Source organism: Colias croceus, chromosome 19, assembly GCF_905220415.1.
Source record: "Colias croceus chromosome 19, ilColCroc2.1".
Classification (NCBI taxonomy): Eukaryota; Metazoa; Arthropoda; class Insecta; order Lepidoptera; family Pieridae; genus Colias; species Colias croceus.
In genome coordinates this window covers 481,185-507,326 of record NC_059555.1, presented here as the reverse complement: position 1 = coordinate 507,326, position 26,142 = coordinate 481,185, and the positions used below count along the sequence as shown (strand labels likewise).

The 26,142-nt window shown below is 33.4% G+C and overlaps 2 protein-coding genes across 9 annotated transcripts; one reads left to right on the top strand and one right to left on the bottom strand.

Moving 5' to 3' along the window:
* Nucleotides 1–979: 979 nt before the first annotated feature.
* Nucleotides 980–22,997, bottom strand: LOC123700531 (ectonucleoside triphosphate diphosphohydrolase 5). 5 transcript variants are annotated; one of them, XM_045647773.1, is made up of 12 exons: nucleotides 22,909–22,997; nucleotides 22,702–22,735; nucleotides 14,447–14,570; nucleotides 9,550–9,693; nucleotides 9,169–9,257; nucleotides 7,541–7,704; nucleotides 5,470–5,561; nucleotides 4,512–4,665; nucleotides 3,949–4,098; nucleotides 3,433–3,602; nucleotides 2,481–2,644; nucleotides 980–2,150 (listed from the first exon to the last, which is right to left on the bottom strand). In XM_045647773.1, exons 1-12 carry the CDS (start codon nucleotides 22,911–22,913, stop codon nucleotides 2,055–2,057), a joined length of 1,386 nt encoding a protein of 461 aa, XP_045503729.1. In that variant the 5' UTR covers nucleotides 22,914–22,997; the 3' UTR covers nucleotides 980–2,054. The 5 variants fall into 5 exon arrangements, with proteins under 5 accessions (XP_045503729.1, XP_045503728.1, XP_045503731.1 ...); XM_045647772.1 differs by having other exon boundaries at nucleotides 22,654–22,735; nucleotides 22,909–22,977; XM_045647775.1 differs by lacking the exons at nucleotides 22,702–22,735; nucleotides 22,909–22,997 and adding an exon at nucleotides 18,716–18,849.
* LOC123700533 (protein lethal(2)k10201) lies at nucleotides 14,520–25,558 on the top strand. 4 transcript variants are annotated; one of them, XM_045647781.1, is made up of 4 exons: nucleotides 14,520–14,635; nucleotides 24,088–24,224; nucleotides 24,569–24,764; nucleotides 25,120–25,558. In XM_045647781.1, the coding sequence occupies exons 2-4, from the start codon at nucleotides 24,091–24,093 to the stop codon at nucleotides 25,429–25,431; spliced, it is 642 nt and encodes a 213-aa protein (XP_045503737.1). In that variant the 5' UTR covers nucleotides 14,520–14,635; nucleotides 24,088–24,090; the 3' UTR covers nucleotides 25,432–25,558. The 4 variants fall into 4 exon arrangements, with proteins under 4 accessions (XP_045503737.1, XP_045503734.1, XP_045503736.1 ...); XM_045647778.1 differs by lacking the exon at nucleotides 14,520–14,635 and adding an exon at nucleotides 18,238–18,487; XM_045647780.1 differs by lacking the exon at nucleotides 14,520–14,635 and adding an exon at nucleotides 18,819–18,929 and having other exon boundaries at nucleotides 24,086–24,224.
* Nucleotides 25,559–26,142: the final 584 nt, after the last annotated feature.

Sequence of the window (26,142 nt, the reverse complement as noted above, 5' to 3'; positions counted from 1 at the left end):
CGTAATCATTAGGAGACTGAATCCATTCAAGTTAACATTAGATTAACATTTTTATTGTAACTTTTAAATGGTTCTTAATAAATTATTAAATTTAATTGTGTTTTATTTACATATCCAACACCTGTCTACTATTTACCTGTCGTGTGTATTAATAATTGTAAGATTTATCGTGTTATCAACATCATTATCATATATCTTTCACATCCATTTGTTTTTTAATTAGGTACCTACAATCTTACTAATAAAATGTTACCCATTCGCTATGCAATGGATTAGTTAATGCAATACCCTATCTCGTTTTTATGATTGACGTTTCATGTGAGAGCAGGACACAGCTATGATAGAAAACAAATAGAAAATGGTAGAAATGTATCCATTGTTTAACTTTTTATTAGAAAGGCCGCTAGTTTGCATCCAATTCAAATACGACTAGACTGATAAATTTTCACTGTCAGAAATATGGAACTTTATCGAAATAAATATTAAGCTATGTACCTTCTTTTTACGTCAGGTTAAGCCAGAGCAAAGGCTAGTCAAACGACTCAAAAGTTGATATAGAAAAGAAATAAAAGAACACACATTTAAAATCCAACATTTATTAAATTTTTGTACAATTTACACATAACACAGATATTCATTATAAAATACACGAACAGTGCACTTAAGCTTCACTTTAAAGACATTTAATATATCGTGTCAAAAATCGAAAGTTAACCATCTCATAAAAAATATTTTCAATAGCACTTTATTTCATACAAACTTACATACACCACCCATCATAAGATTCGTGTAATAATTATTATGTTAAAGTATAAATTTTATTACTTTCATATTGAGAACTTATTTACAAAACATATTTTGCAAAATATATTCAACTGCTTTTTAAAGTGAAACTTCTTTATCGGGGTTGGAAAAAAATTTAGTGTAACATTTTTTCGTTACGCGTGACATTTCTCCGTTACGCGCCATCTTTTTCTTATCCCTACCACGCGTGATTCGACGTATATCTGTAAAGTTGCATATAGTAATTTTATTTTTTAGAAAAATAATGTCATAAAGAAGTTTCACTTCGTACGTGTGTAGTAGTACACGCACACGTTTTTTTTAAGAGTCCCGCAATTTTAACAGCAATCTGTCAAAATTGCTGTGGAGGGAAATAAGGAATACAGATTAAAAAGTCCACATTACAAATGTCATTATGACATTTCAAATCAAAAATAATAAAGAACATAAGTCTTTACCGTGTCTTTATTCAATAATGAATTTATTGTGACGATTAACGAATTATAATATCATAAAAATATATAAATGATGATCATACATAATATGTATATAATTTCACGTGGGTATGGATTAAATACAATAATAATAGAATTGAAGCTAATACATAGTGATTCTTATACAAATACTGGTGTTTATGAAATTTATCTACAGTCTATAACTATCTAAAGATATACCATGTGTAAAAAATGGAATAGTTTAGAATTTATGGTAGAAAAACGAATATAATCTAAGACGATTAGAAACGAGAGAAATTTGGCTTTTATAAAATTATTTTATACTTTATGAATTACAAATATTAGCTAATGTTTATCACAACACAAATTTTAGAGGCTTGTAAAATGTAACTGCAGTGTCTTTTAGACTTATTTGCTTAATATAAAATATTTAGGCAAAATGAATGTTTCACAGCGAGAGGTATTTTAACAAATCGTACAGACAGCAAATATTTCAGCAGAAATTTCGTTGCTGTCGGTACAGATCAAAAACATCGTCAAAAATTCCAACACACACACAACCGAGTAAATTAAAATTTGTATATTGCATATAAAACGTGTTTACAACAAAACACGACGTCTGTTTTGCACATCTTACTTTTAATAGTGGGTGCAAAAAATTTACAAAAAACTGTGGAATAGCCTTATGAATAAAAAATCACTGGATTGCACCAAGTCTTCAATTGAAGGTTTTCAACGAATGTTGATTTAAACGCTTCATATAGATTGTATAAATGCAAGCTTGGTGCACAGTTGTCGGATAAGGCGCGGCGCACACTAGGCGGCGGGCGCGGCGGTTATTTTGTTCATCACCGTAGTGTAGGCGAGCCCTAACGCCCAGGACACCTCGTGGCCGTTCACCTTTTTGTACAGCTGAAAGAGTAAAATAAGAATTAGATAAGAATTAGAATGAGACAGGAATAAGCAATTCCTGTCTCATTTTCACGACCCATAACATCACTTTAGATTCTAGCATTCAGAAGTGATTTTTTTAAAAGATTTTTTTTTTTGTTATCTAATTTTTTCCTACAAAAACGTGTTTTTGTGTGTCGTGCTGCTTCGTATCAGAGTTTTAGCATGCCTCCTACTATGAAGTTTGTACTTTGTGTGTGTGTGAGTGTTTATGTGTTCCACCCCCCAAAATATATTTTTCGTTATTTTTTTGTAATTTTTTCCCACTTTTTCCTCATTTACCCCACTCACCGACACAGACTCATCGTCCTTCATGGTATACGCGTCATGCAGCAGCGCCACAATGTACGCCAGGTCGACGCAGGCCCAGGGCTGCTCCACGTTGGACGCGGAGCAGGCGCGCCGAGCAGCGCTGCGGTACGCACCGACAGACACACGACCGCCGGTCATTACGTCTGTACGATTATAGTTATAATTCTTATGAGTTATGGCTATTTTCTAAATTGGTTAGAATAATAGAAAATGCTCGGTTTTACTATGTTATATTGTAATTATTGTAATCGAGCTTTATTGATGACTAGCGGTCCGCCCAGGCTTCGCCCGCGGTACATATTTCGCAATAAAAAGGCTATGTTCTTTCTCAGGGTCTAAAGATTGTCTGTGCCAAATTTCATCAAAATCGGTCCAGTAGTTTATGAGCCTATTCATTACAATCAACCAAACAAACAAAGTTTTCCTCTTTATTATATTAGTGCCGATGAATAGATTGAAATTAAAAATGCAAGGTGACTCCTTGCATTTTTAATTTCATTGAGGAAATTATAAAAGGCCTTAGAGGCCGGCATCACAATGACAATGTCCCTAGTATTGTATAGTTGATGCGTATGGGCGACGTTGTAAACTTACCATTGAAGTAAAGAGTCTTTTTTTTGCCTCCTCTTACTAAATATTTAATCCTATCTTGCTAAATATTAAAAAAAAATCGCTCTCTTTCCACGCTACACCGTATTACAGCGCTATATTCGTAGCTTATAGCAGTAACGTTGCCATTTTGCACCGTAGCACCCGCCTCAGCTCTACACACGCACCGTAGCATCCGCCCCAGCGCTACACACTCACCGTAGCACCCGCCCCAGCGCTACACACTTACTGTAGCACCCGCCCCAGTGCTACACACGCACCGTAGCACCCGCCCCAGCGCTACACTCACCGTAGCACCCTACCCTACGCACTACACACTCACCAATGAGCCCCGCGTCCGCCGCTACGTCGTAGAAGTAGCTCATGGCGGCGACGTTGCCGCGCGGTGCCCGTGGAGAGCGGTCTAACGTGCGCGCGATGTAGCGCGACACGAGCGACGCGCAGCGGGAGTATACTGCTTCCCGCTTCATGCCGTCCGGACGGGGGGCACCGCTGGAATGAAAAATAAGATAAAAATATGAAAAAACTTATAAATATTGTCGCCAAGTAAAATAAATACACAAAGGGATACATACATTCCGATATGATTGAAAAAATCGTGTGATGATATTTTTTTTAATTGAATAATTGTTTAACGTTTTAACATGACGTTTAACGGAAAAAAATAAACAACAAAAAATTTCAACGTCAGAGTAGTAAACGAAAAAGTATTTAAAATATACATTTTTTCTAGTACACATTATTGTCAAAATAACAAAACAACAATAATTATGATAATTATAATAATCTAACAAAAAATTACGTATCAAATTATGTCTCAAAATACAAAAACCCATACCTAATGCTATACTGCCTGTTGGCATATATCCACTTCTCCTTCTGCACGATGGGGTCGACGCACACTGACACAAACTCATCTGTATCATTGTCACCGGCTTCTAGTTTAAACACACCGTGTCTAGCGGCTAGAAGACCGAGCTTGAGGAAACTGAAAAAATATTATTGTTCTGTGAACATACTGTATGTGTAGGATTGAATAGAAAGAAATGTCACTCGGGGCAATCTGTTAACTAAGGGGTAGTTGAGAAAAAATATTAGAATGCTTTAGTGACCACGCAGTATAATGTATTGTTGTAAGTTGTAACAAACATTTTGCAGGGGAATTATGTATTCATTTTTTTATGAGTTTCAGGATACTGAGATGTCAGAATCGTTTGAGGAACAAACTGTACAGAATTACCACAAGTCTTCTTCTTCTTGTGTCAGAATTTTCTGAGTTTTTTTTTTTTTGCAAAGTTGAGTACAATTACAACCTACTGATTTTTCAAGTAAAAATTTGTATCTGTTCTGCCTTTCTATGTAAAAAAAAATCACAAAAGAATTGTAAAATACAAAACCCACCTATGAGTATACAGGGTGATGTTTTCACCAGCGGGCACTACAAATTGATCACCCGGCGCGTACTGTTTCCTATCAGCTTCCTGTAGTTGATAAGTTATCTGTGTGGACCCACCGCCGAGATCCATCGCCGCCATTGTTTCTCCGCCGATGAGATCTAGACATTAATATATATTTTTTTTACAAAAATATATTGAACACTACACTCAAACACAAATATAAACATTTGTTTATTCAACTAGATTACAAAAACTAAATCTTATGTACTAAAAATCGTAAAATCATTGTACATTGAGTGAAAAGAAGGTACTTTCATAAATATTGAACTACCCTCTTATTGAATCAAGTAAAATCAAAGTTACAGATACCTGAAGCATCTGGAAATAGCCAATTCACCAATTTAATATCACTCTGACTGAATTATTTGTAGGTATTTTCCATATAACACCAAAATTAATTGCACATTTCACACAAAAACATGATGTCAAAAATTAAAATTTACCAATATTATTAAATCCATACTTATAATATAACTAGCTTACTGCCCGCGGCTTCGTCCGCTTTCTCTAAAACGATTTGAGATTTAAACTATCCTATCTCTCAAGTTGGATCGAACTGCACATGGTGTGCGAATTTTATTATAATCGGTTAAGTGGTTTAGGAGTCCATTGAGGACAAACATTGTGACACGAGATTTATATATATATTAAAGATAAAAGCGAAAGTAAAACTATCTGTCTGTCTGTCTGTTACTCAATCACGCCTTAACTACTGAACCAATTTGCATGAAATTTGGTATAGATATATTTTGATACCCGAGAAAGGACATAGGCTACTTTTTAACCCGGGAGATAGGATAGGTTTTATTCCGGAAATCCCACGGGAACGGGAACTATGCGGGTTTTTCTTTGACTGCGCGGGTGAAGCCGCGGGTGGAAAGCTCGTCTCAAATAATACTCACTGTGCAACAAGTTGACAGTGTACCAGATGAAAATGCCCTCATCCGAACCGTCCATGATCTCAACACCATTGGGGCCAACATCGTAACCTAACCTGAAATACAACTATACTTTAGAAAATTTTATCTATATTTGTAAGCGTAATTTTGAACCCTTCTCAAAGCAAGCAATTTCGTGTAACAGAAAAAAAACACACACGACAAACCAAACATTGACATGTTTTTGTATGAGAAAGAAGACATTTCGTTCAGGTTCTTATGTCATAAAGGTACCCACAAAGGTTTTTTGAAGTGAAACTTCTTTATCGGGGTTGGAAAAAAATTTAATGTAACATTTTTTCGTTACGCGTGACATTTTTCCGTTACGCGCCATCTTTTTCTTATCCCTACCACGCGTGATTCGACGTATTACTGTAAAGCAGAGGCGGCTTGCCCTAAGGAGCGCTGGTGCAGTGAACTCCCATAAATAATTATAATAAAATCATACTCCTTAATTTAATTATTAATATTAATTATTACTATTTAAAATCAATCGTAATCGTAAAAAACTATCGGCAATACTAATGAATATATCCATCATTCCATCATCCCATACACCTGTAGGTATAATACTGTATTATAAAACGCGCGTAGCGGAGCGCTCACGATTGCGCTCCAATGAAAAAATATTTAGTACAATTTCTAATACGAAATCCAATAGGAGTGAAAGAGATAGTTTTGTCAGAGTCCTGCGCGTGAAACAGAAGATTTTCTATGAAAAAATAGCAAAATTCGGAGCGCCGCTCCCGCAAACGTTGCCGGTTCGTTTTTACCGCGCGCCCTGGCGCCCGTACAAGACAGCGATTTCGCGCGACGTTGCCTATATAAACAAACACTCTAGTCAACTTGACTGCACGCGCGCGAATGTATATTCGGGAATTTTCTAATTAAAATCATAAGATACGTGTTGACTGTTGAAATAGCCTGTAGTTATCAGTATTACTTGTGAGTGTTAAAATGGACAATTATAATGTGGCGTTCATTAAAAGTGTGTTAAAACGTTACAAATTCGGCTTGAATTGAAAGCTAAGGGACCGCCACGGCCTGAACTTGACCTTACGCAAAAATGTACGACAAAAACGAAAGCATATACGCGTGTGTTTAAATCCGAACAATATGTGAAAACACCGTGGTTGTGTGGTTGTGATGAACATGAAAGCAACAAACTATTTTGTTTTCCGTGTCTTTTATTTGAAGCGGGCGCGGCCGGCGGAGGTGAGAGTGCTTGGACTGAAACGGGCGTTGACGACTTAGCTCATCTTTCAATCAAGATGAAAAAACATTCACAATCTCGGTAGGTACCATTTGTCGAATGAACTGCAATTGGCGTCTATCGGACGACAAGACATTCGTAATTCGTAAAGCACTAGATTCCGCGTACCGAAAGTCAATACGCGAGTTCAATGACCGTGTCGATGAAAACATACATATTTTACGAAGGTTAATAGATTGTGTCAAGTTATAGATATTTTTGCACACCAAAAAGAAAAACGTATGCATTTCCTTTATAAGTATTTTTTTAATTAAACTGTACTGCTTTACACCATGTATTTTCAGTGTTTTATTTCAAGTGAACACCCATAAAATTTTGTCACGAGCCGCCTCTGCTGTAAAGTTGCATATAGTAAATTATTATTTTTTTGAAAAATAAGGTCATAAAGAAGTTTCACTTCTTACGTGTGTACACGCACACATTTTTTTTATTATTATCATATTACATTCCTAAATTTCCCTTTATTATTATTATTGCCTTTCTGTAACATTATTCTTTATATCTGAAACTTTGAAACTTTGAATCCCTCAATATCACGTGATTCCAGTCACATGGTCAATTTTAAAATCCTGATAAATAAAAAGGTCCACAAGCCACATATTGTGTGGCATAAACATCTTACTGTAAAGGTCAAACAATTTTCCAAATACTAACAAAAAATTAAGTTATTTTCGAAAAAGGGGCCCATAGTAAGCGAAAGGATACAAGTATTTTGAACAATTTTCCAAATACCCTCCAATACAGTTATTCCCTAAAACTCACTTAGCAATAGCATCAGCGACCTCCTTGATCAACATCTGTGCTTTCATCGCCGGCAACAACCGCAGTCCCGCGGTCGCTCTCACCACGAGTGGCGTGGATTTGCGCTTTTCGGGCGGTGTTAGAAATTCTGCTTTTTTTATTAGTTGTACTATTGTGTCTGCTCCCTGGAATGTTGTTAAAATACCATCATCATCATCAGCCCATTACGTTCCGTGCTGGGACACGAGCCTCCCGTAAAATAATTAACTAAATATTTGGGACAATTTCCACACACGGCACGATCTGAACCCATACTAAGCTTTCGCTTGTGTTATGATAAACATACATGTATATTATTTTAAATAAATACTTATACATATAGATAATTAACACCCAGACACAGAGCCAACATCTATGTTCATCACACAAATATTTGCCCCGAGTAGGAATTGAACCAACGACCAGTGGCTTGTAAGGCAGGGTCACTACCAACCAAGCCAACCGGCCAGTCAAAAATATGGTTATTGTTTACAAATTATTTATGCCCTACTCCTATCCTTTATTGAATTACTCTCTGTATACACGGTTGTCTGGAAGAAATCGCTATTTAGCGATAAGGCTGTGTGTTACAATGTATAGTAGGTTAAGTCTCAAATTGTAATTTAAGGCCTATTCGAACTAGACCGGTATCTCTTACGTTATATATTATAGAGACTATAATAGCGTATAGATCCGAGTATACCGATGCAGAAATAAATAAAAAAACGACGTGTGGCACTCGGGGACTGCCGCGGTAAAGCTATTGCATGCTATGCCTTCAAGCCACACCTCCGCCCGTCGGAGTGGGGAGCGTGAGGTTTTTTCGTTACGGAATTTCTCGATTCGGTCCCCGCGCTCAAGGCCCGCGATAGAAGCTATGCAATTGCTTAATAAATATATCGTTTCTGACAATATTATTATGATAAACAACATTTGTCATATGTAATCTGTTACAATATCGTTTTCAAGAACATTATCGTAACATCATTCTCAGAAACATGATTATCAACAACAGTAGCATCAATTATATTAAAATTCTCAAAAATTATATAATTATCAATAACATATTTATAAACGTCATCGTGAACATCAATATCACTATGAGCATTATCATCATCAACAACATCATCCTAATTTGTATTAGTACGTGTCTTGTATGTATTTTTTTTTGTAAAAAACGTAATTCTAATCACACTACATTCAAACAAATTTAAGTTTAAGCCAAACATAATATTTATAAGATATAAATAGAAAACGTTAAAAACCTTATCTAGTCTATTATATACAGGGTGTCCCACTGTTGGTATACTAAGCTCAAAGGAGGTTATAGTTTTGCATACGCTGGGTACGTAAAAAATACTTATAAAATTCCAGACGCATTTTATTTTTCAACTAGAAATGCTCACATTAGCGAATATGCCGGCTGCGCGAAGCCAGAGAAGAAAACATGAATTTTCAGGAAAAATTTAGAAAAAATATTTTGACGTATTTTTGTTAAGTATTTTTTTGATGATCAGTGTATGCAAACCTACAAGTCCTTTCGCGCTTAGTATACCAATAGGGGGACACCCTGTATAATTCTAGTAGTAAATTATTCAGAGTTACCTTACCTTCTTAGGATCGTCAACATACGAGGACAGACCCGGTTTACTCTCTTCAAAATATTCATCTACCAAGTCCAAATTTGCTTGACCGAATACTGAAATAAAAATATTTCTTATAGACAAAATAATGCTTGAAAAATATAGGTTTTATAGATTTAAATTATATGTTTACAATGAAATCTAATAATTCCATTTAAACACTTATCAGCGTACGATTCTAAATATAATAATAATACACGCTCTCGTACCCGACACTCTTGGTCCTTTCATAATAATGTGCCTAATAAATTAGGCTAAAAACGGCCATCTCTAAAAAAATCTTTCCCATAATTCCATATTACAATAGGCTACCTACTCCACCAGGACAAAATGCCCATTTAAACTCACCTGTGAACGGCACCCTAAACTTATACGCCAGCACCCTGGACCCGGAGGAGCCGGCGTCTATGATCACCGCGTGGTGGTACACGCTCTCGTAACCCAGGCTCTTGGCAAGCCCATCGAACCACTGTGTCTGGCCCGCGAAAAGACCTGCAACAATTAATTATCATTACATAGTATAAAATAAAGTCGCTTTCTCTGTCCCTATGTAAGCTTAAATCTTTTAAAATACAATAGGTATGGATTTTGATGCGGTTTTTTTAAATAAATAAGAGTGTTACAAGAGAAAGGTTACAGTAAATAATTTATTAGGTTTTAGACAAAGCGGAAAGCTAGTTTAAATATAAAATGTTGAAAAACTTGTTTGGAACTATAAATTAAAAAAATATATTATAATATAATATGTTATTATGTTAAAGAAAAGTTGTATAGTTGAACGCCCAATTTTCCAAAACTGATTAGTTACGATTTACGAATACATTAGAAGAAAAACAGATTTTTAGCACACGTAATTCACATTCATGTTTTCCCTTTCGTAATTAGCTTTCAAAGAGACAAATTATAATAGCTATTGTTTCAAATTAATTATTAAAAAAACAATTTATTTCCAAAACCAATATTGCATTGCTTCATAATACAAAACATATTGCATATCGATCGATTATAATTGAATATTTCAGGGTCGTCGTATCAATAGAAACTAACAATGAGCTAGCTTTCTATCGCAATTTGTACTTAAATATGTTTGTATATGCAACTAGCTTCCGTCCGCGGCTTCGCCCGCGTGGTGTTTTCATAAAAGTTGGCCTATGTTCTTTCTCAAGGTCTAAAGATTGTCTGTGCCAAATTTCATCAAAATCGGTTGAGAGGTTTAAGCGGGAAAGCATAACAGACAGACAGACAGAGTTACTTTCGCATTTATAATATTAGTAGGGATTTATTAGATACACGATACCACAAAGTAATTTAAATCAATATTTAATTATGTATTAGCTAATACTTTAAAGACACTTTTTATTGTTACGATTCAACTAAAAATTCTTCTCTACCGATCAAAAAAATATTTTAGCAATATTTTTTATAGATTACAATATTTTGATTGAGAAACATAGGCGGTATTTTTTGTCTCGTATAAGCCGGAGAAAAGCTAGTTTTTACCCACTCCATTTAAGTCAAGCAACACTTCCTACTAATATTATAAATGTGGGTGTGTGTGTGTTTGTTACTCTTTCACGCCAATACTACTGAACCGACTACAATGAAATTTAGCACACATATAGAGGATAACTTGGATTAACACATAGGATAGCTTTTATCGCGGAAATCCCACGGGAACGGGAACTATGTGGATTTCCTTTAAAAACGTGGGCTTAGATCATTAACTTAATGATCTAAGAACGTGGGCGAAGCCGCGGGCGGAAATCTAGTAAATAAATAATTGCTATCACCACAATGTTTTAACTAAATGTAACATACTTACTTTTCTACATCTTTTAACTACAATATAACATGTTTTTAATACGTCATAGCTTACAAGTAACAGTTTACAAATATAAAGATGTTGTTTAAATAATTTCTAGGGAATACAAACTTACAAATTATAAACAAACAACTGAATGTTTTTAAACAAAACATTCCCGATGGAGAGTCATAATAAATTGGTTGAAATTCACCAATAGAAATTATTAAATATCAATTCAATTCTCTAGAATGTTATCATATCATCTAGAAGGTTATCAAATAGAATTCATATTAATTGTAATATGATGATAAGACTAATCTATATAGCTACTATTTTATTAATTCCGGCCAAGTGTGAGTCCGACAAATATATATTTAAATATCTGAGTGCCAAATATAATTCAATCGCAAATATACGTTCAATCGCAAACTTACAAAATTAACATAAAACATTAATAAGTATGCATTATACTGTCCTAACAAAAAAGAACTGAACATCGAGTAAGTAACAAATACAATGGATTATTAATTTTTAAATATGATCGTCATCATTAAATTCCTACTACTTTACTTGCAATTTTACACGTGTATATATTTCACACAAAACAATTAAACAAAACCTATAAATAAAGATTTTCCCCCCAAATATAGGTATAAACTCCGAGCACAGACTTATAACTTAAATTATTATTACCAAAATCATCAAACCATTTCAAGGAACTGTTTCCACTTTATTGGATAAATAATATTAGTTCATATTCTAGTACCTCAATGATTACCTATCTCTTAGGAGCTGTATAACTTGAATCTTTATTTATAGAAACGTCCAGTGTTTCTTATGCAGAACTCTGAAAGTACCTACGTTATACACGATCTCAATAAATTTTGCATACAGTGCAACCTATAAGTGCATAGTGCAACCTATAAGTGCATTCAATACTTTAGTTATTTGTGTAAAAAAATATAAGAAAATCATTACGGACTAGGCATATGAAATTCACCGCCTAAGGAAGTGTGCTACTTATACATAACTAGTGGTCCGCCCCGGCTTCGCCCGTGGTACGTATTTATTATCCTATATCCTTCTCCTGGCTCTAAACTACCTCCCTGCCAATTTTCAGCTAAATCGGTTCAGCCGTTCTTGAGTTATAAGTGGAGTAACTAACACGACTTTCTTTTATATATATAGATATGTATATAACAGAAAATTCACGTCCACAGAGCATAGAAATTTGAATATGAAGACCGTAAAAAATTGATACTTAGATGAAATAAAAATAACAATAGCAAAATAGAAATACATAGTTATAAACACATTCAACCGAAAAAAAAACTCAAATAACGACGAATTATGTATGGGATACTAATAAGTATTATGATATACGTAAAGTAGAATGAAAAATCACTGCGCTTGATTATATCCTTAAGTACCTTTAAGTACAGAATAATAATAACAGACACAATTGCTACCAATACTTAAAAAACACAAATTATTATCGACATATCACGACGATCATAACAACCTATGAAATAACATCAACAAATCGAGTCTCAAATTCCCTTCCAAAAAATGACTGAATAAATTTTCTCCTTTACTGGTCATATAAAAAACAATTAATTACCTGCAATCAATACAGGCAAAACGCGCACTACGGGGGCCGTCGCGTTCGCCATTTCGGAGCCAACAATCCAAAGCCCGGCTACCTCTGAGAATGTTGCAATGCTACTAACCAGAAAGCCATACGCTATTTCTCAGAAACCGTCAGATAAAATGCACCTTATCACTAAGACTTACGAACTATACTGCATAAAGCACGTTATAGATTAAGCCAGGTGCAATTGTCGCAAACCGCACGGAGTGGTTAACGTGATCTTTTTTTGGCCGACCATTGATAAAGTTATTAATAAATTCGTATTATATTCAAGGTCCGATTCAGAAACTTCCATATTTCATTTCTATAGGGATCAGTTCAATTGAATTAGCTATCACGTCAAAGTCCTTTTCCACATGACTGCATATAAAAGTTCTGGACTATGGGATGAATGTATCGCAAGGCCGTTCAACCTTTTATTGAAATCCAGTCGAAGTTATTTTTTTTAGTATCCTCGCTCGGGTTCGAAACTGTGACATGTTAAATTTTTCGGCCTATCAAGGGATCTCGGAATTAACAGTGTAGAAATGTTTTCTAATAATAAATTATGATACCTTAGCTTAATACCTTTGAATCGAACGTGACTAACAAGTAATAAGGTCTCTACTCTCTACGAAACTCAACACCTAAACCACACGAGCCACATAAATATCTTACAATGTATCGAGAACATATTCTTTATCTTATTTATAAATAATAGTGTCTTTAGAAATCTTCTGTGAGATTAATCTGATCCCAATAAATTGTTTTGCGTGTACAAAAAAAAACAAGCTACATATTTGTATTTGTATTATTGTATAATTAATGTGCAGGATAATATTATGACAATAGTGTTTTTTACGATTGCGCAAAACAGAAAGGCGTATTATCCTTACCGAACTAAAAGGCTCTGGCGTGCGATGTGATATTAATTCATTTGCCCCAGTTAGACAAAGTGTGTCAGCCTCATAAGGGGATGATATACTAGTTGCTTTCAGTAAAATTTACAATCGTGACAACATAATACACCTTTTAATTTGTCTCTTCTTATCTTTCTATTCAGAAAGATAAGGACATGACCATGATCTTGGGCGACAAAAGAAGATCAAGAATTATTATTGCATCATTGTTCCCTTTTTTTAATGACCATTTGGGAATTTAACAAAACCCCTTTTTTGGAAAACCATTTTATTTAAATTTAGCTTATTACTATAAACATAAAGTATAGTTGCAGTAAAGTATTCTTTTCGAAAAAAGAGACGATTAGTTCCTCTCTAATTTCACCAATATATTCTACAATTTAGCGACAACTTAAAACCTATCACATTGGCAAATGGCAAATAAAAAAAAAACATCACCAACACCATGTAGAAGAACAGAAAATTGTTCAATGTGGTTGAGCCTTAAATCAATTTAAGCTTATCAATGTTATTGGTCATAAAACTGTTCAATTTCTAAGATTTTTCAAATAAAACAGTAGTGTGATATTTACTGGAAGTGTGAATAAGTTCATTCGCGATTTAATTATATATAGATATGTTACATGCAGAGGTAAATTATTGAGTTTAAGAAGAATTTCAATGTGGTAAAAGCTATATTTTATTTATTTTGATAATTTAAAAGCGCGTCTATTTGAATGAATACATATTTGAGTTTGAGTTTGAATTGATTATATTGCTTCCTAAATGCAAAACAATAATATACTGGCCGAATTGAGAACCTCCTATTTTTTTTGGAAGTTGGTTAAAAAGAAGTGTCCATTAATGAATGTGATTATAAATAAGGAAAATAATTATAATAAGATAACTTACCCAGCAAATATGTGCCACATAATGCTAAGACGAGTAGGAATATAAACACCTTCTTGAATCTGCGCGGCTGCTTCAGAGATCTTGCCCTTATGTTGATATGTGAACTTGAGGTATCATCTTTTAACTGGAACAAAATTAAAATGTTTAAATAAATAAAAAAAATTACAAAGTCTTCGTCTTGGATTTGAGGTAAGTGCCTTCATTTAAGTGATTAGGTAAATGTGTTTACATTTATTTATTTGGAATTATTAGTATTAATTAATTATTAGTAATTATTAGTTTAGTATTTGATTATAGATTCTATAAAAAGATAGTCAATAGAGTCACTTCAAAATTTTGCCAATAGAGTTGTTCTTTTAAAAGTTTTTGTGCATTCACACCAAAATTTCTTGGGGGTTGAATGGGTACTTGAATTTGTGAGTTTCTGATGTTGTAGGGTGTTATCTCTGAATTTACTAAATAAATTATAAAAATTCCTTTACCCATAGAAAGCCACATTTGACTTCCCAAATCAATTAACCCATTGGCCCGATCGGTCCCAGACACAATAGATTTTCTATTGTGTATGTGGTTCCTAGGCCTGAGTTATTAAAAATGTTCTTTTTATTTATTATGAAATTTTATATTATCTTTAATTTAATATTAGTTTGATGTAATAAACTTATTATCTCTTATATAAACTCAAATACTAGGTACCTATATCAATAAAATTAGTTCATGTTAGTTGTAATCTAATAATAATTACCCTAAAAGGGCTTGGTGGAATTTTATTTTGATTTCAAACTCAAAACTCAAACTCAAACATTCATTTATTCAATTAGACTACTATTTAGTAGCACTTTCGAATCGTCATTACATAATTATTTTTAACATTTACCACCGATTCGGAAAGCATCATTTATTTTTAAAATACATGCCATTCATATATATTACGAGCTGTGCTCCGCGGTTTTACCCGCAGTGCTCTGCTCCTGTTGGTCTCAGCAAGATGATATATAGCCTATAGCCTTCATGGACTATCTAACACCGAAAGAATTTTTCATTCCAGTAGTTCCCGAGATTAGCATGTTCAAACTATCAAACTCTTTAGCTTTAGTATAAATTATTATTTACCTCTTAAATAATATTAATATCTATTTGATTTGACAATAATTTCCATATAGATTTATCTTATAAAATAACTCAAATAAAGCAAGTTCAAACTGTATGAAAATCAAAGATATGTTATCAAACAAACTCATAGGAAATAGATTGTTTTTTGTTAGATAATTGTGATTTAATCAGAGTCAGATATAACTACATTGTACCATAATTAACATAGCCTGTGTTTGAATAATTATTAACTCAACATAATTCGTTATCTAGACAGGCAGTTCTTAAGGTAAATAAAACTGAAAACATCACTGCATAAATAGTTTGAAGAGTAACAACGGAATTAATTAAGCGAATAGGTACTCCTCGTTTTGTGACACATAAAAGAAGGATATCTGAATATTATTTAATAAATACAATGTTCGAAAAGATCTAGTTAGATGCTTCTTACCTCTAAATACCTGTACGTACTGAATTTTCCCATAGTGGGTAAACATCACAACCTTGACTATTTATAAATTGATTAATTTGCATACATCTATATTGGCCATTGTAAAAATTAATAATTAAGTCTCTGGAGATTTATTCATCGAAACACAAACATCACGTTCATTCACAAAATCGTACAAAACAATCAGTTAGTGATGTGAACCGGTTTCATAAAAACCTAAAAAAAACCGGTTTTTGTGAAAACCGATAATCACCGGTTCTCATTCAAAAACCGATTACAATTTCAAAACATGTATCCGAGTATTCAGAGTCGTCAATATGTATCCAAATTTGGATCTGTTCCGTCAAAAATGTTGTCTAGGTAGGTACTACATGTGATGTTCCAACTTCACACACAGGTGAAAATCTAGCTGAAATTATGACTAATTTACTAACAGAATGGAAGATTTTAGAAAAAAATTTCTGCTATTGTTACTGATAATGGTACTACTAACATGGTAAAGATGTGCAATTTGCTGGAAATACGGCACATGCCGTGTTTTGCCCATACGCTTAATTTAACTTTGGATGATTCTATGGAGCTTTCTCAGGTGAATGACATAGCTAAAAAATGTAAGGCCGTCGTAAAATTTTTCAAGAAATCATCAGTAGGGTGGCGAGCGCTTAAATTAGCCCAGAAGGAAAGAAACCCCGATTCAACTCCTTTGAAGTTGATACAAGAAGTATCTACACGGTGGAACAGCACATTCTACATGCTGAAGATAATACTACAGTTAAGTGACGTTCTCGCACTAGTGTGTAGGAAATTGGATCAGGCACCAGAATTCTTAACTGCTTCCGAAGAAGAAGCAGCTAGAGAAGTTATCAATATTTTGGAAATATTTGAGGAAGCTACAAAACTCTATGCTGATCAGTATCCGACTAGTTCACTAGTCATTCCGATAATATGTGGACTATTTGAAAAATTGAACACTATTGAAATTTCCCTGAAAACAGATATAGGCAAGATGTTTCACTCATCAGTGAGGCGAAACATAAGTAGCAGACTCCTGGCATATGAGACAAGAAGTGTATCTCAAATATCTACATATTTACATCCAGCGTTAAGAACTGGTTTTCGTCAACCGGAAAACATGCTGTCGGCGAAAGAGTTAGTCAGAAGAGAATTGTCTCAAAACATAAAAGATTCCGACAGCTGTGTGCCATCAACTTTGGAGCAAGCAAGTACAACTTCGAGTGAAGATGTAACACCACAGAAAAAACCTGGACTGCTGGACTTTATAAAACAAAGAAGACCCTTTATAAATTCAACTGCTTCTGCTGTTAATATATTACGTATGTATATGGAGACAGATCCTCAAAGCGAAGAAGCCGAGATCACAAAAGCAGCTAAAAGTGCGGGAGCTTTTTGGTCCAGCAACAAACACTTAGCGCCGTTAAATACAATAGCGCTAAAGTATTTGGCCATACCAGCGACATCGGTACCTTCGGAGAGGATGTTCTCCAAATCAGGATATGTATTGTCTTCTCGAAGGAGCAGGCTACAAGCAGATGCTGTGGACCAAATTTGTTTTATAAATCAGAACCACGATTTGTGTGACACTTTGTGATTTGCACTTTGTAAAACTAAAAGGTGAAAATTAAAATATGTTTAAAAAACTAACACGCTTTTTCATTTATGCTCGAAAAATTGAAAATCAACTTGCCACTTCCAAAGCGAGGGTACTTCAGCAGTCAGCACTTCTTGGTTATTTTTCAGTTTCTTTAAAGCTCTCCATGGCTTTTGGCATTTTTAAATGAAAATCTGAAAAAACCTTAAAAAACCGTTTTTTTTTAATAATTAATCGGTATATACCGGTGTTGAAATTTGTAATCGGTTCACATCACTACAATCAGTTTTGTACTTTTGTGTGACAGACAAAACCACATTAATTGACGTGAGTCTTGACAAATCACAAGTCAATAGTCATCAATCAGTCATCAATGACAGCATTTGAATAAAATGTCAAATATATTTTATACGGCAACTATTTTTTATTCAAAATCGAGTTAGATCAGCATATTTTGAGTTGAATAGACATATGACAATGTAACAAAAATGTTCAATGTATTTATCTGAAGTCAAAATTATATTGTATTATATACCTAGAACTTAAAAAATAAGATTGTGTAAAAAATAAGGTTGCCATTAATAATAATCTCTCGCATGTTGTATATTGGCAATCATTTCCATTGTGTCAACTGTCAAATGTCAATATTATTGCATTTGACGGTTCACGAAATCCGGCGTAAATTCAAAATATTCAATAACCTCAAAAGTCAGTTTTATCAAAGTAAACAATGCTACACAATATGTAAACAAACTGGGCAATATTATAACTTTTTCTTCCGTTTAGGAAGATACCGCGAAGTTATGTGACAAAATAAAAAATTTATATTAATGAACAAGTTGTGTTGATGACCTTTGATCCTTTTTGGAAGATTCGCAATACTGTAGCCGTAAGTAAATGATTTAAACAAATTTAATGCGCTGAAAGTCTTATTTTGAAAGCAATAGCGCAGTATTAATTTAAATTTTTCCATAAACAAAAAAAAATATGTAGAAGAATTTAGAAGCGTCATAAAACTTTGGGTCTTAAAACTTATTTAGGTTAGTACATATTATATCTCGATGATTTAGGTACCTACTTTTGTAAATAAGGTTATACCAATATTCCATTCACGTACCTTTCTTTGGCGTATTTCACTCATGTTTTACAGACTACAGTTTACACTACACTTCAATACAAATACTCGAAAATGTGTTATCTGTGCTCGCCGCTATCGTCGTTACGTAAAATTTGTATTCTTATTGCATCACAATTTTTTAAATAGATTTCCGTATTAACAAGGCCGCATCAGAAGAGCGACTGAATGACCTCACTACTTATCACAATAATATTATGAATTAAGTACGAAGACTATTATAGTATTAAGGCCTAAACAATGATTAAATAATGTTTTATAATAAAGTGAACTTATTACGAGTTCTTAAAGATTCGTCATGTTCTCGCGAAGGTTCGTTATTGACGGTTGGAAATTATTGGTTTACCTAAGATTTATTTTATCTTGATTCCGATTGTTTAGTCACTGTGACGAAGTATTTTATAAATTAGAGTTGTCCATACTCTATAGTAACCGCGATATATTATTATTATATCCGTAATGAGTATTAAGAATTTATTTTTATGATTTATTATAATTATTATGCTCAACTGTATTTAGTTACCTAAGTACCTAGATATTATTAGTCGTATTCTTTGGTAATTCGCTCGTAAACTTAAAAACTTTATTAAACTAGGTACCTACCTACTTACCTACATTAAAAATAAAAATCCCTAAAACAGGGTGGAATAAATATGGAATACCTAAGTAGGTACTAATAACTAAACAATTAACATATTATATATACTTAACGATATTAAGTACCTGCGCCGAGAAATTAAAAAAAAAAAACTCGAAAAGTTTAATTCGTGGAAGCTTTTTTTTAACCCAGAGTCTAGACTCTAGACGAATGGGAAACGTGCTTTTATCATTTCTATTATTAAGCTTATCATTTATATTTTGTGTTATCTACGTTATATTTTGTTGTGGTGTTTCTGTTGCATCCAAGGTTGCATCGTACCTACCTCCAATTATCCAAATGGTTTTTTACGTTTGGGTTTGGGTGTTGTTGTAAAATGGATCTGTGAAGTGTTCCTATCTAAAGGTCAAGGTTATCCGAGCAACCTGATATAAAGATACGTGTGTTGATTGTCGAGTTGAAAAGTGCAATTATAGGTATTACGTTTTTCGAAAACGAGGGTAGTTGTACTATATTTTATGTCTGATGTGTCTTAGTTGTGACTTAAAGTACTTTTTATGTCAGAACAAGCAAAGGGACAGGTGTTGTTAAGTGGTCACCACAGCCCATGAACACTAAAACACTGTTACAGGTCCTTTGCAAGCCTTTTAGAGACAAATAAATAGAACTTCGATATTATAATATTATGTGCCATCGTTCTCCGGGATACATGGAACGATTTGTATTGCAACTTGCCTAACAGAAAGATTCTAAGGTTATGTAAATATTATATAGAACTGTCATACAGTCCCAAAGATATTCAGACTTCAGTAGTATTCACTTCAAGAGCAAACTCTTGCATCAGAATTCGAGCTTAGATTTCCGTATTTTCACCATTGAGTTACTATGTACTACGTACATAGAAACTCAATGATTTTTACTGTATTTTTTAGCAATTTTATCACTTTCACCTTAGATCATTAAGTAAACTTTCACTCATCTATCGGAATTGTTACGTTTAATTCCATAATTTTGCTTTTGGTAAGATACTTCCGTCATTTCTACAAAAAACTTACCCTTCTTTGCCTTAAATTATTCATTTTAACACTAAATATAAATTCAGATCCTCACACACAAACACAACAATCTCAGAACGAGTATTAACAGTTACTATTTAGGGGTTTTTATCTGTAATATGTCTATATACTATCGGCCATATGTAATCGAATCAATGACTAATATCTGATAAAATAGATATCTTTCGGTGCACGAAAAAATATTCATTGATAAATGGTAAGGAGGCAGAATACATGTATTACATTATGCTTTAAATTTCACACGTGACGATTCTTGGTTTTTACAGAAAATAGAAATTATGAATTAAAAAAGAAATGTATTTTCTTTCTTCTCTCAAATTACACTGAATGTACAGATAAAATGAAATCCTTTACAGTAGTTCTTATGAGACATGAATATCTTCTAGTTTAATCTACTATATAAAAATAAGTCGGGTTTTCCTTCCTGACGCTATAACTCCAGAATGCACGATCCGATTTCCACGGTTTTGCATTCATTGGAAAGGTCTCGGGCTCCGTGAAGTTTATAGCAAAGAAAATGTGTCTCTGGTGGCGAAACGGAGTTCGCCCGGTTTGCTAGTTGTGCATAAAAACTTGGAATGATCAAGAATGAAAAACAGGTTTCATAATTTTTGTTCGGGTACACAATTAACCTTCGTTTGTTAGTTCTAGGAATGTGTATAGATCAAAGATAAATGATATTATTACTTTGACAATCCTTTAACTTTACAGATAACCAAATATATAAATCAAATCGAAACCAAACTTCCATGTCTAAAATCATAAAGACATCATATTATTCTTTCGGTATGTTTAAAAGACAAACAAACATACAATTCTGTACGAAAAATTATATCAAGCACGAATGAAACAATCAGTCGAAAATGTCTTATTTTTGGGTTAGCAGGCTTGGTGGCTCTCTTATCTAAAATTGGTGAACGATAAATATTTTCCGTCATATCATTGTGATATTGCACAAAACAGTACAATAATACCTTCAATCATTTTAATTAACGATCAAAAATAATAATAATTAAGCTAACTACTTAGACAAATTACACATTAAAACTGATGGAAAACCGATAGAATTCGCATATCTACTACTATTACGGGTAAGGAGTTTTAAAAATATTTACACGATTATTATAAGTACGAAATTAACTATGTCTGTATGCCACTTCTGAAGCGATGCACGGATTAAAAATGCATACTTTGATATATAGCTGTATTTCCTCCGTGTATGGCGATGATTTGAATCGTAGTTTTCGCATTATATGTATTGCAGACTAGGTGCGCATCGCGTAGCTCTGCTCCTGTTGCTCTTAGCGTAATGATATAGGTATAGCCAATAGCTTTCCTCGATAAATGGACTATCTAACACCGAAAAAATTTTTCAAATCGGACCTGTAGTTCCTGAGATTAGCGCGTTCAAACAAACGAACTCTTCAGCTTTATATTAGTATAGATTTGTCCAATTTTTTTATCATGTCTCGTATAGACACTATACTATAGTGGAATGCAGGTCAGCGATGACAGAATGGGAAGGTGGACTTCCTCCACCACAGTTAACTGACCAGACGGATATTTCTCCGTCTAAAGCTAAACTAAATACTGCTCAACCCACTACTAGAGCAGCACCTGATGTTCACAATACTTCAGTTACACCTGTTTTAACCATTATATAGAAGTTATCGCGCAGGAAGACATGATAACTGATTTTTTCCGTGAAATTCTTTCACTGGAAAAATCAGCAAAAACACTATCGTTATACGCTCAAAAAAACTGTTGTGTTAGTTATAGTAACCTAAAGTTGGTACCTATACCTCATTTGAATTTAATAAATACGTTGATGTAGATGATTTGAACTTTAGTAAAAGAATCCTCTAAATATAATTTATTCGTACACTTTTTATACATTTGTAACCGTAACCACTAGTTGCCGGAATGGTTTTTTGTCATACCTAGCGACGATAATTACCTATATCAACCTTGAAGATAACAATATACGTATACTACCTGTACCTAATACATATAAGCAAACCATTTATAATTGGTCGCTTTTAAATAGTCGATGACTTGTACCGTAAATAATTTTAAAGTATGCGATATGTGCATCTTACACATCACGTCATGGAGTAAGGCGATTATTTTGGGATCTTTGAAACTTGCCAAAGAAGTTTCAATTCTGACATGTGAGCTCTAATTGAAAGCTACCTTAAAAATTAAAATATACCATAGATAGATTTTTCTCCATTATCTCGACTTACGCGAGTGAAACCGCGGGGCTCAGCTAGTTTAACATAAAATAATGTTACCTCCTCCTTCAAGTGGATCTTGTCGCCATCACACCTGAAAAATAACATTTACACCATGTTTAAACAACTAAGTATTGTTCCCACATTTTTCCGTTATATTCAAAATCAGTTAAGCGGTTTTTAAATAATTGATCAGTCAAATTTATTTTTAAGTATTTCCCTACAATTTATTTATTTTACATTAAATAAAATTAAAATACATCTTACCTCATGATGCACCGAGTGTCTTCTCAAAACCAGCTCGGAAAATAACAATGAACTAAATTATCATCGGAGTCTAAGCAAATAGCAAATAATGTCTGCCATGTGCCAACTTGAAGACATGATTGCTTTGTGATACATTATGTATATTTAATGATTTAATTAAATTAATAGTCAGATAAAATTATAACATAGTTCACACAAAAGGAAAGTCATGTAATTCGTTATTTGGGATCTAATCTATAACTTCCTGTACGTTATATTCAATTAGGTAAATAACATAATTATATTACTATTATTCATAATTACTTCTATTTTAAGTATTATGTAATTATTTTAGTACTAGCTTCCGCCCGCGACTCCGTCCGCGCGGAAAAATTAAGATTTATTTTTTTTTCTACGTATTTTTCCGGCATAAAAAGTATCCTATTTTATGCCCAGGATAATAAGGTATAATAATAATTATACCAAGTTTCATCGAAATCGAACCGTTAGTTTTCACGTGATGCCTGAACATACAGACAGACAGACAGACAGACAAAAAATTTTTTAATCACATATTTGGGTTTGATATCGATCCAGTAACCTGGTATTTATTTTTTCAATATTTTCAATGTACAGAATTGACCCTTCTACAGATTTATTATATGTATAGATATTAATGAGGGTTAACTAAATAAAATCTTAATATATATAAATTTCGTGTCACAATGTTTGTCCTCAATGGACTCCTAAACAACTTAACCGATTATAATAAAATTCGCACACCATGTGCAGTTCGATCCAACTTGAGAGATAGGATAGTTTAAATCTCAAATCGTTTTAGAGAAAGCGGGCGAAGCCGCGGGCGGTAAGCTAGTTAAAATATATAAATATCATGTAAAACTAAAAAATATTTGGTTATAAGTTATAACTAACTGCAATCCTACTAATATTATAAATGCGAAAGTTTGTGAGGATGGATGTTTGTTACTCTTTCACGCAAATACTACTGAAGCGATTATAATTAAATTTATGTAGGTAGTTGAAGACACAGAATAAGACATAGCCACATAGGTTACTTTTTATCCCGTAAATCCCACAAGAACGGTAACTACTTATGCGGTTTTTTTTAACCGTGGGCGGAAATCTAGTATCAATATTTTATCTGAATCTAGGGCTACAAAACAGATTTTTTTGTTACAGAAAATGCACGATTTATTAGAAAAACTTCAAATATACGGTGTTGGAAGGCGGAAATTAAATGATGAATTATTTGCAAATGAGAAGCCAATAGTTCTGGGGGTATATGATATTGATGATGAAGATCTCTGTCATGAAGTGTGAGTAGTTATGAATTATGATATTTATTGAAATAGTGCATTTTATATTTAATAACTATATACTTATAATATCTTTTTTGACTTAAATGTGGGTAGATATAGATTATTATTTATTTTTAATTTTTTTACTCGGAAATTCAAAAATCAATATCATGAAAACATTTTTAATTCACGTAACAATATTAATAATACTTATAGTTAGTTATACTACTTTATTTAATTTGATGATACTTATTACTATCATACTAATGAAGCATATGGACCAGAAAAACACACAACTAAGAAAAATTTGCGGGTGAAATCGCGCGGCACAGCTAGTCAATATATACTTATTCAATTTCCAGTATAAAATCAACATGCTCGATCCCCGGGTGCAACTTTACCACCAGCTCTCTCCTACACTTCGAGAACCACTACAATTCCCACCGGTATTCATGCTGCGAGTGTAAGAGAGTCCTCCCCTCCCCTCACTTGCTGGACCTGCATGTGCAAGAGATACACGATTCGTTCTTTGCCGTTAGCGCACTTAGAAAACCTTCGGTAAGTGTTAAAATCTACTTAAAGCCCTTATCTCTGTTTTTCACATCAAAATATATATTTTATTAAATAATTATAGTTTCAGGCCATAAAATACGCACGTAATGTACAAGACAAGCTGTGCTCCGCGGTTTTACCCGCAGTGCTCCGGTCCTGTTGGTCTTAGCGAGATGATATATTATATAGGGCAATCTAACACCGAAGGAATTTTTCAAATCGGACCAGTAGTTCCTGAGATTAGCGCGTTCAAACAAACTCTTCAGTTTTATAATATTGGTATAGATCTTCCACCATAACTGTTTTACATAATATGTAGAAAAACTCCCAAAATATTACTAAAAAATAATAAAAATTTCAGTACTGCTGCTACATAGAAGAATGCAAAGAGAAATTCATGAATCCAGACGAACGACTCGACCACTGTGTGAAAATCCACAAACTTCCCAAAGACTTCAGATTCGACCAGAAACCAAAACCTAAGAAACAGAAAAAGAACTCTAATTCTATGGAAATAGATACTAGTTTAGAACCGAAGAAATTTGTATTCACGAATAATAAGCAACGAAGTTTTAAATACACGGGTAAAAAGTTTACAAAAGATGAAAAGTCGGGATCATCTGTTAATATGGACACTGCTATGTCCGATTTGAAGGAGAGTTTACCGGAATAAATGTGGTATTATATTTTTAGAATAAGATTTTAATGCGTAATAAACGAAATCTATCATTTACGATTTAAATTTAATTTATAAAATGCTACTTTTAAAATACTATAATAAAATTATTATTTCTATGAGATTATGACTTTTGAATCCACCAATTTTGTTAATTAAAATACTGTTTCAGCATAATATGATATCTCAAAATCTCAATAAATGTTGTGTATTTTGGTCAAAATTGATATTCGAGTTCTTAGGAATGTTAAAAAAATAACACACACATTACTTAACAAACTTTATTACGCACATTCTGTCAACAACTGTTGCTATTCCAATAATTGGCAGACATCCAGCAATTTCGAGTATCTAGAATCTAAGCTCTAGAGATTCCAATTCTTTTATATTATTTAAACTCTAAATAAATTAACATGTTACAACAAGCCAAATCGAACTTTACACCAAAGTATATTGGTCTCAAAATAAATATACAACACATAAACAAAATTTACCTTCCACATACAGGCATTGAGCTATCATTACTACGTATAGAGAGGACACCACGAACAAAATTTGTGCGACAAGCGCGGCGGCGCGTGGCGGCTAGTGAGTCATACCCTTTGTACTTAGATATTCTGCCTCTTATAACTTATAAATTCAATCCAATCAATGTAAAAAATAAATATTGTTTATCTTATTTAAACAATATGAATAAACTTATCAATT

Coding starts and splice junctions, on each gene's coding strand:
- LOC123700533 (XM_045647778.1), top strand. CDS start 18,446: ATGACCTTTGATCCTTTTTGGAAGATTCGCAATACTGTAGCC. Junction 24,225..24,568: donor GAAGATCTCTGTCATGAAGT/GTGAGTAGTTAT, acceptor TTCAATTTCCAG/TATAAAATCAACATGCTCGA. Junction 24,765..25,119: donor GCGCACTTAGAAAACCTTCG/GTAAGTGTTAAA, acceptor TAAAAATTTCAG/TACTGCTGCTACATAGAAGA.
- LOC123700531 (XM_045647772.1), bottom strand. Junction 9,258..9,549: donor GTTTAGGGTGCCGTTCACAG/GTGAGTTTAAAT, acceptor TTTTTATTTCAG/TATTCGGTCAAGCAAATTTG. Junction 2,645..3,432: donor GGCGGACGCGGGGCTCATTG/GTGAGTGTGTAG, acceptor ATAATCGTACAG/ACGTAATGACCGGCGGTCGT.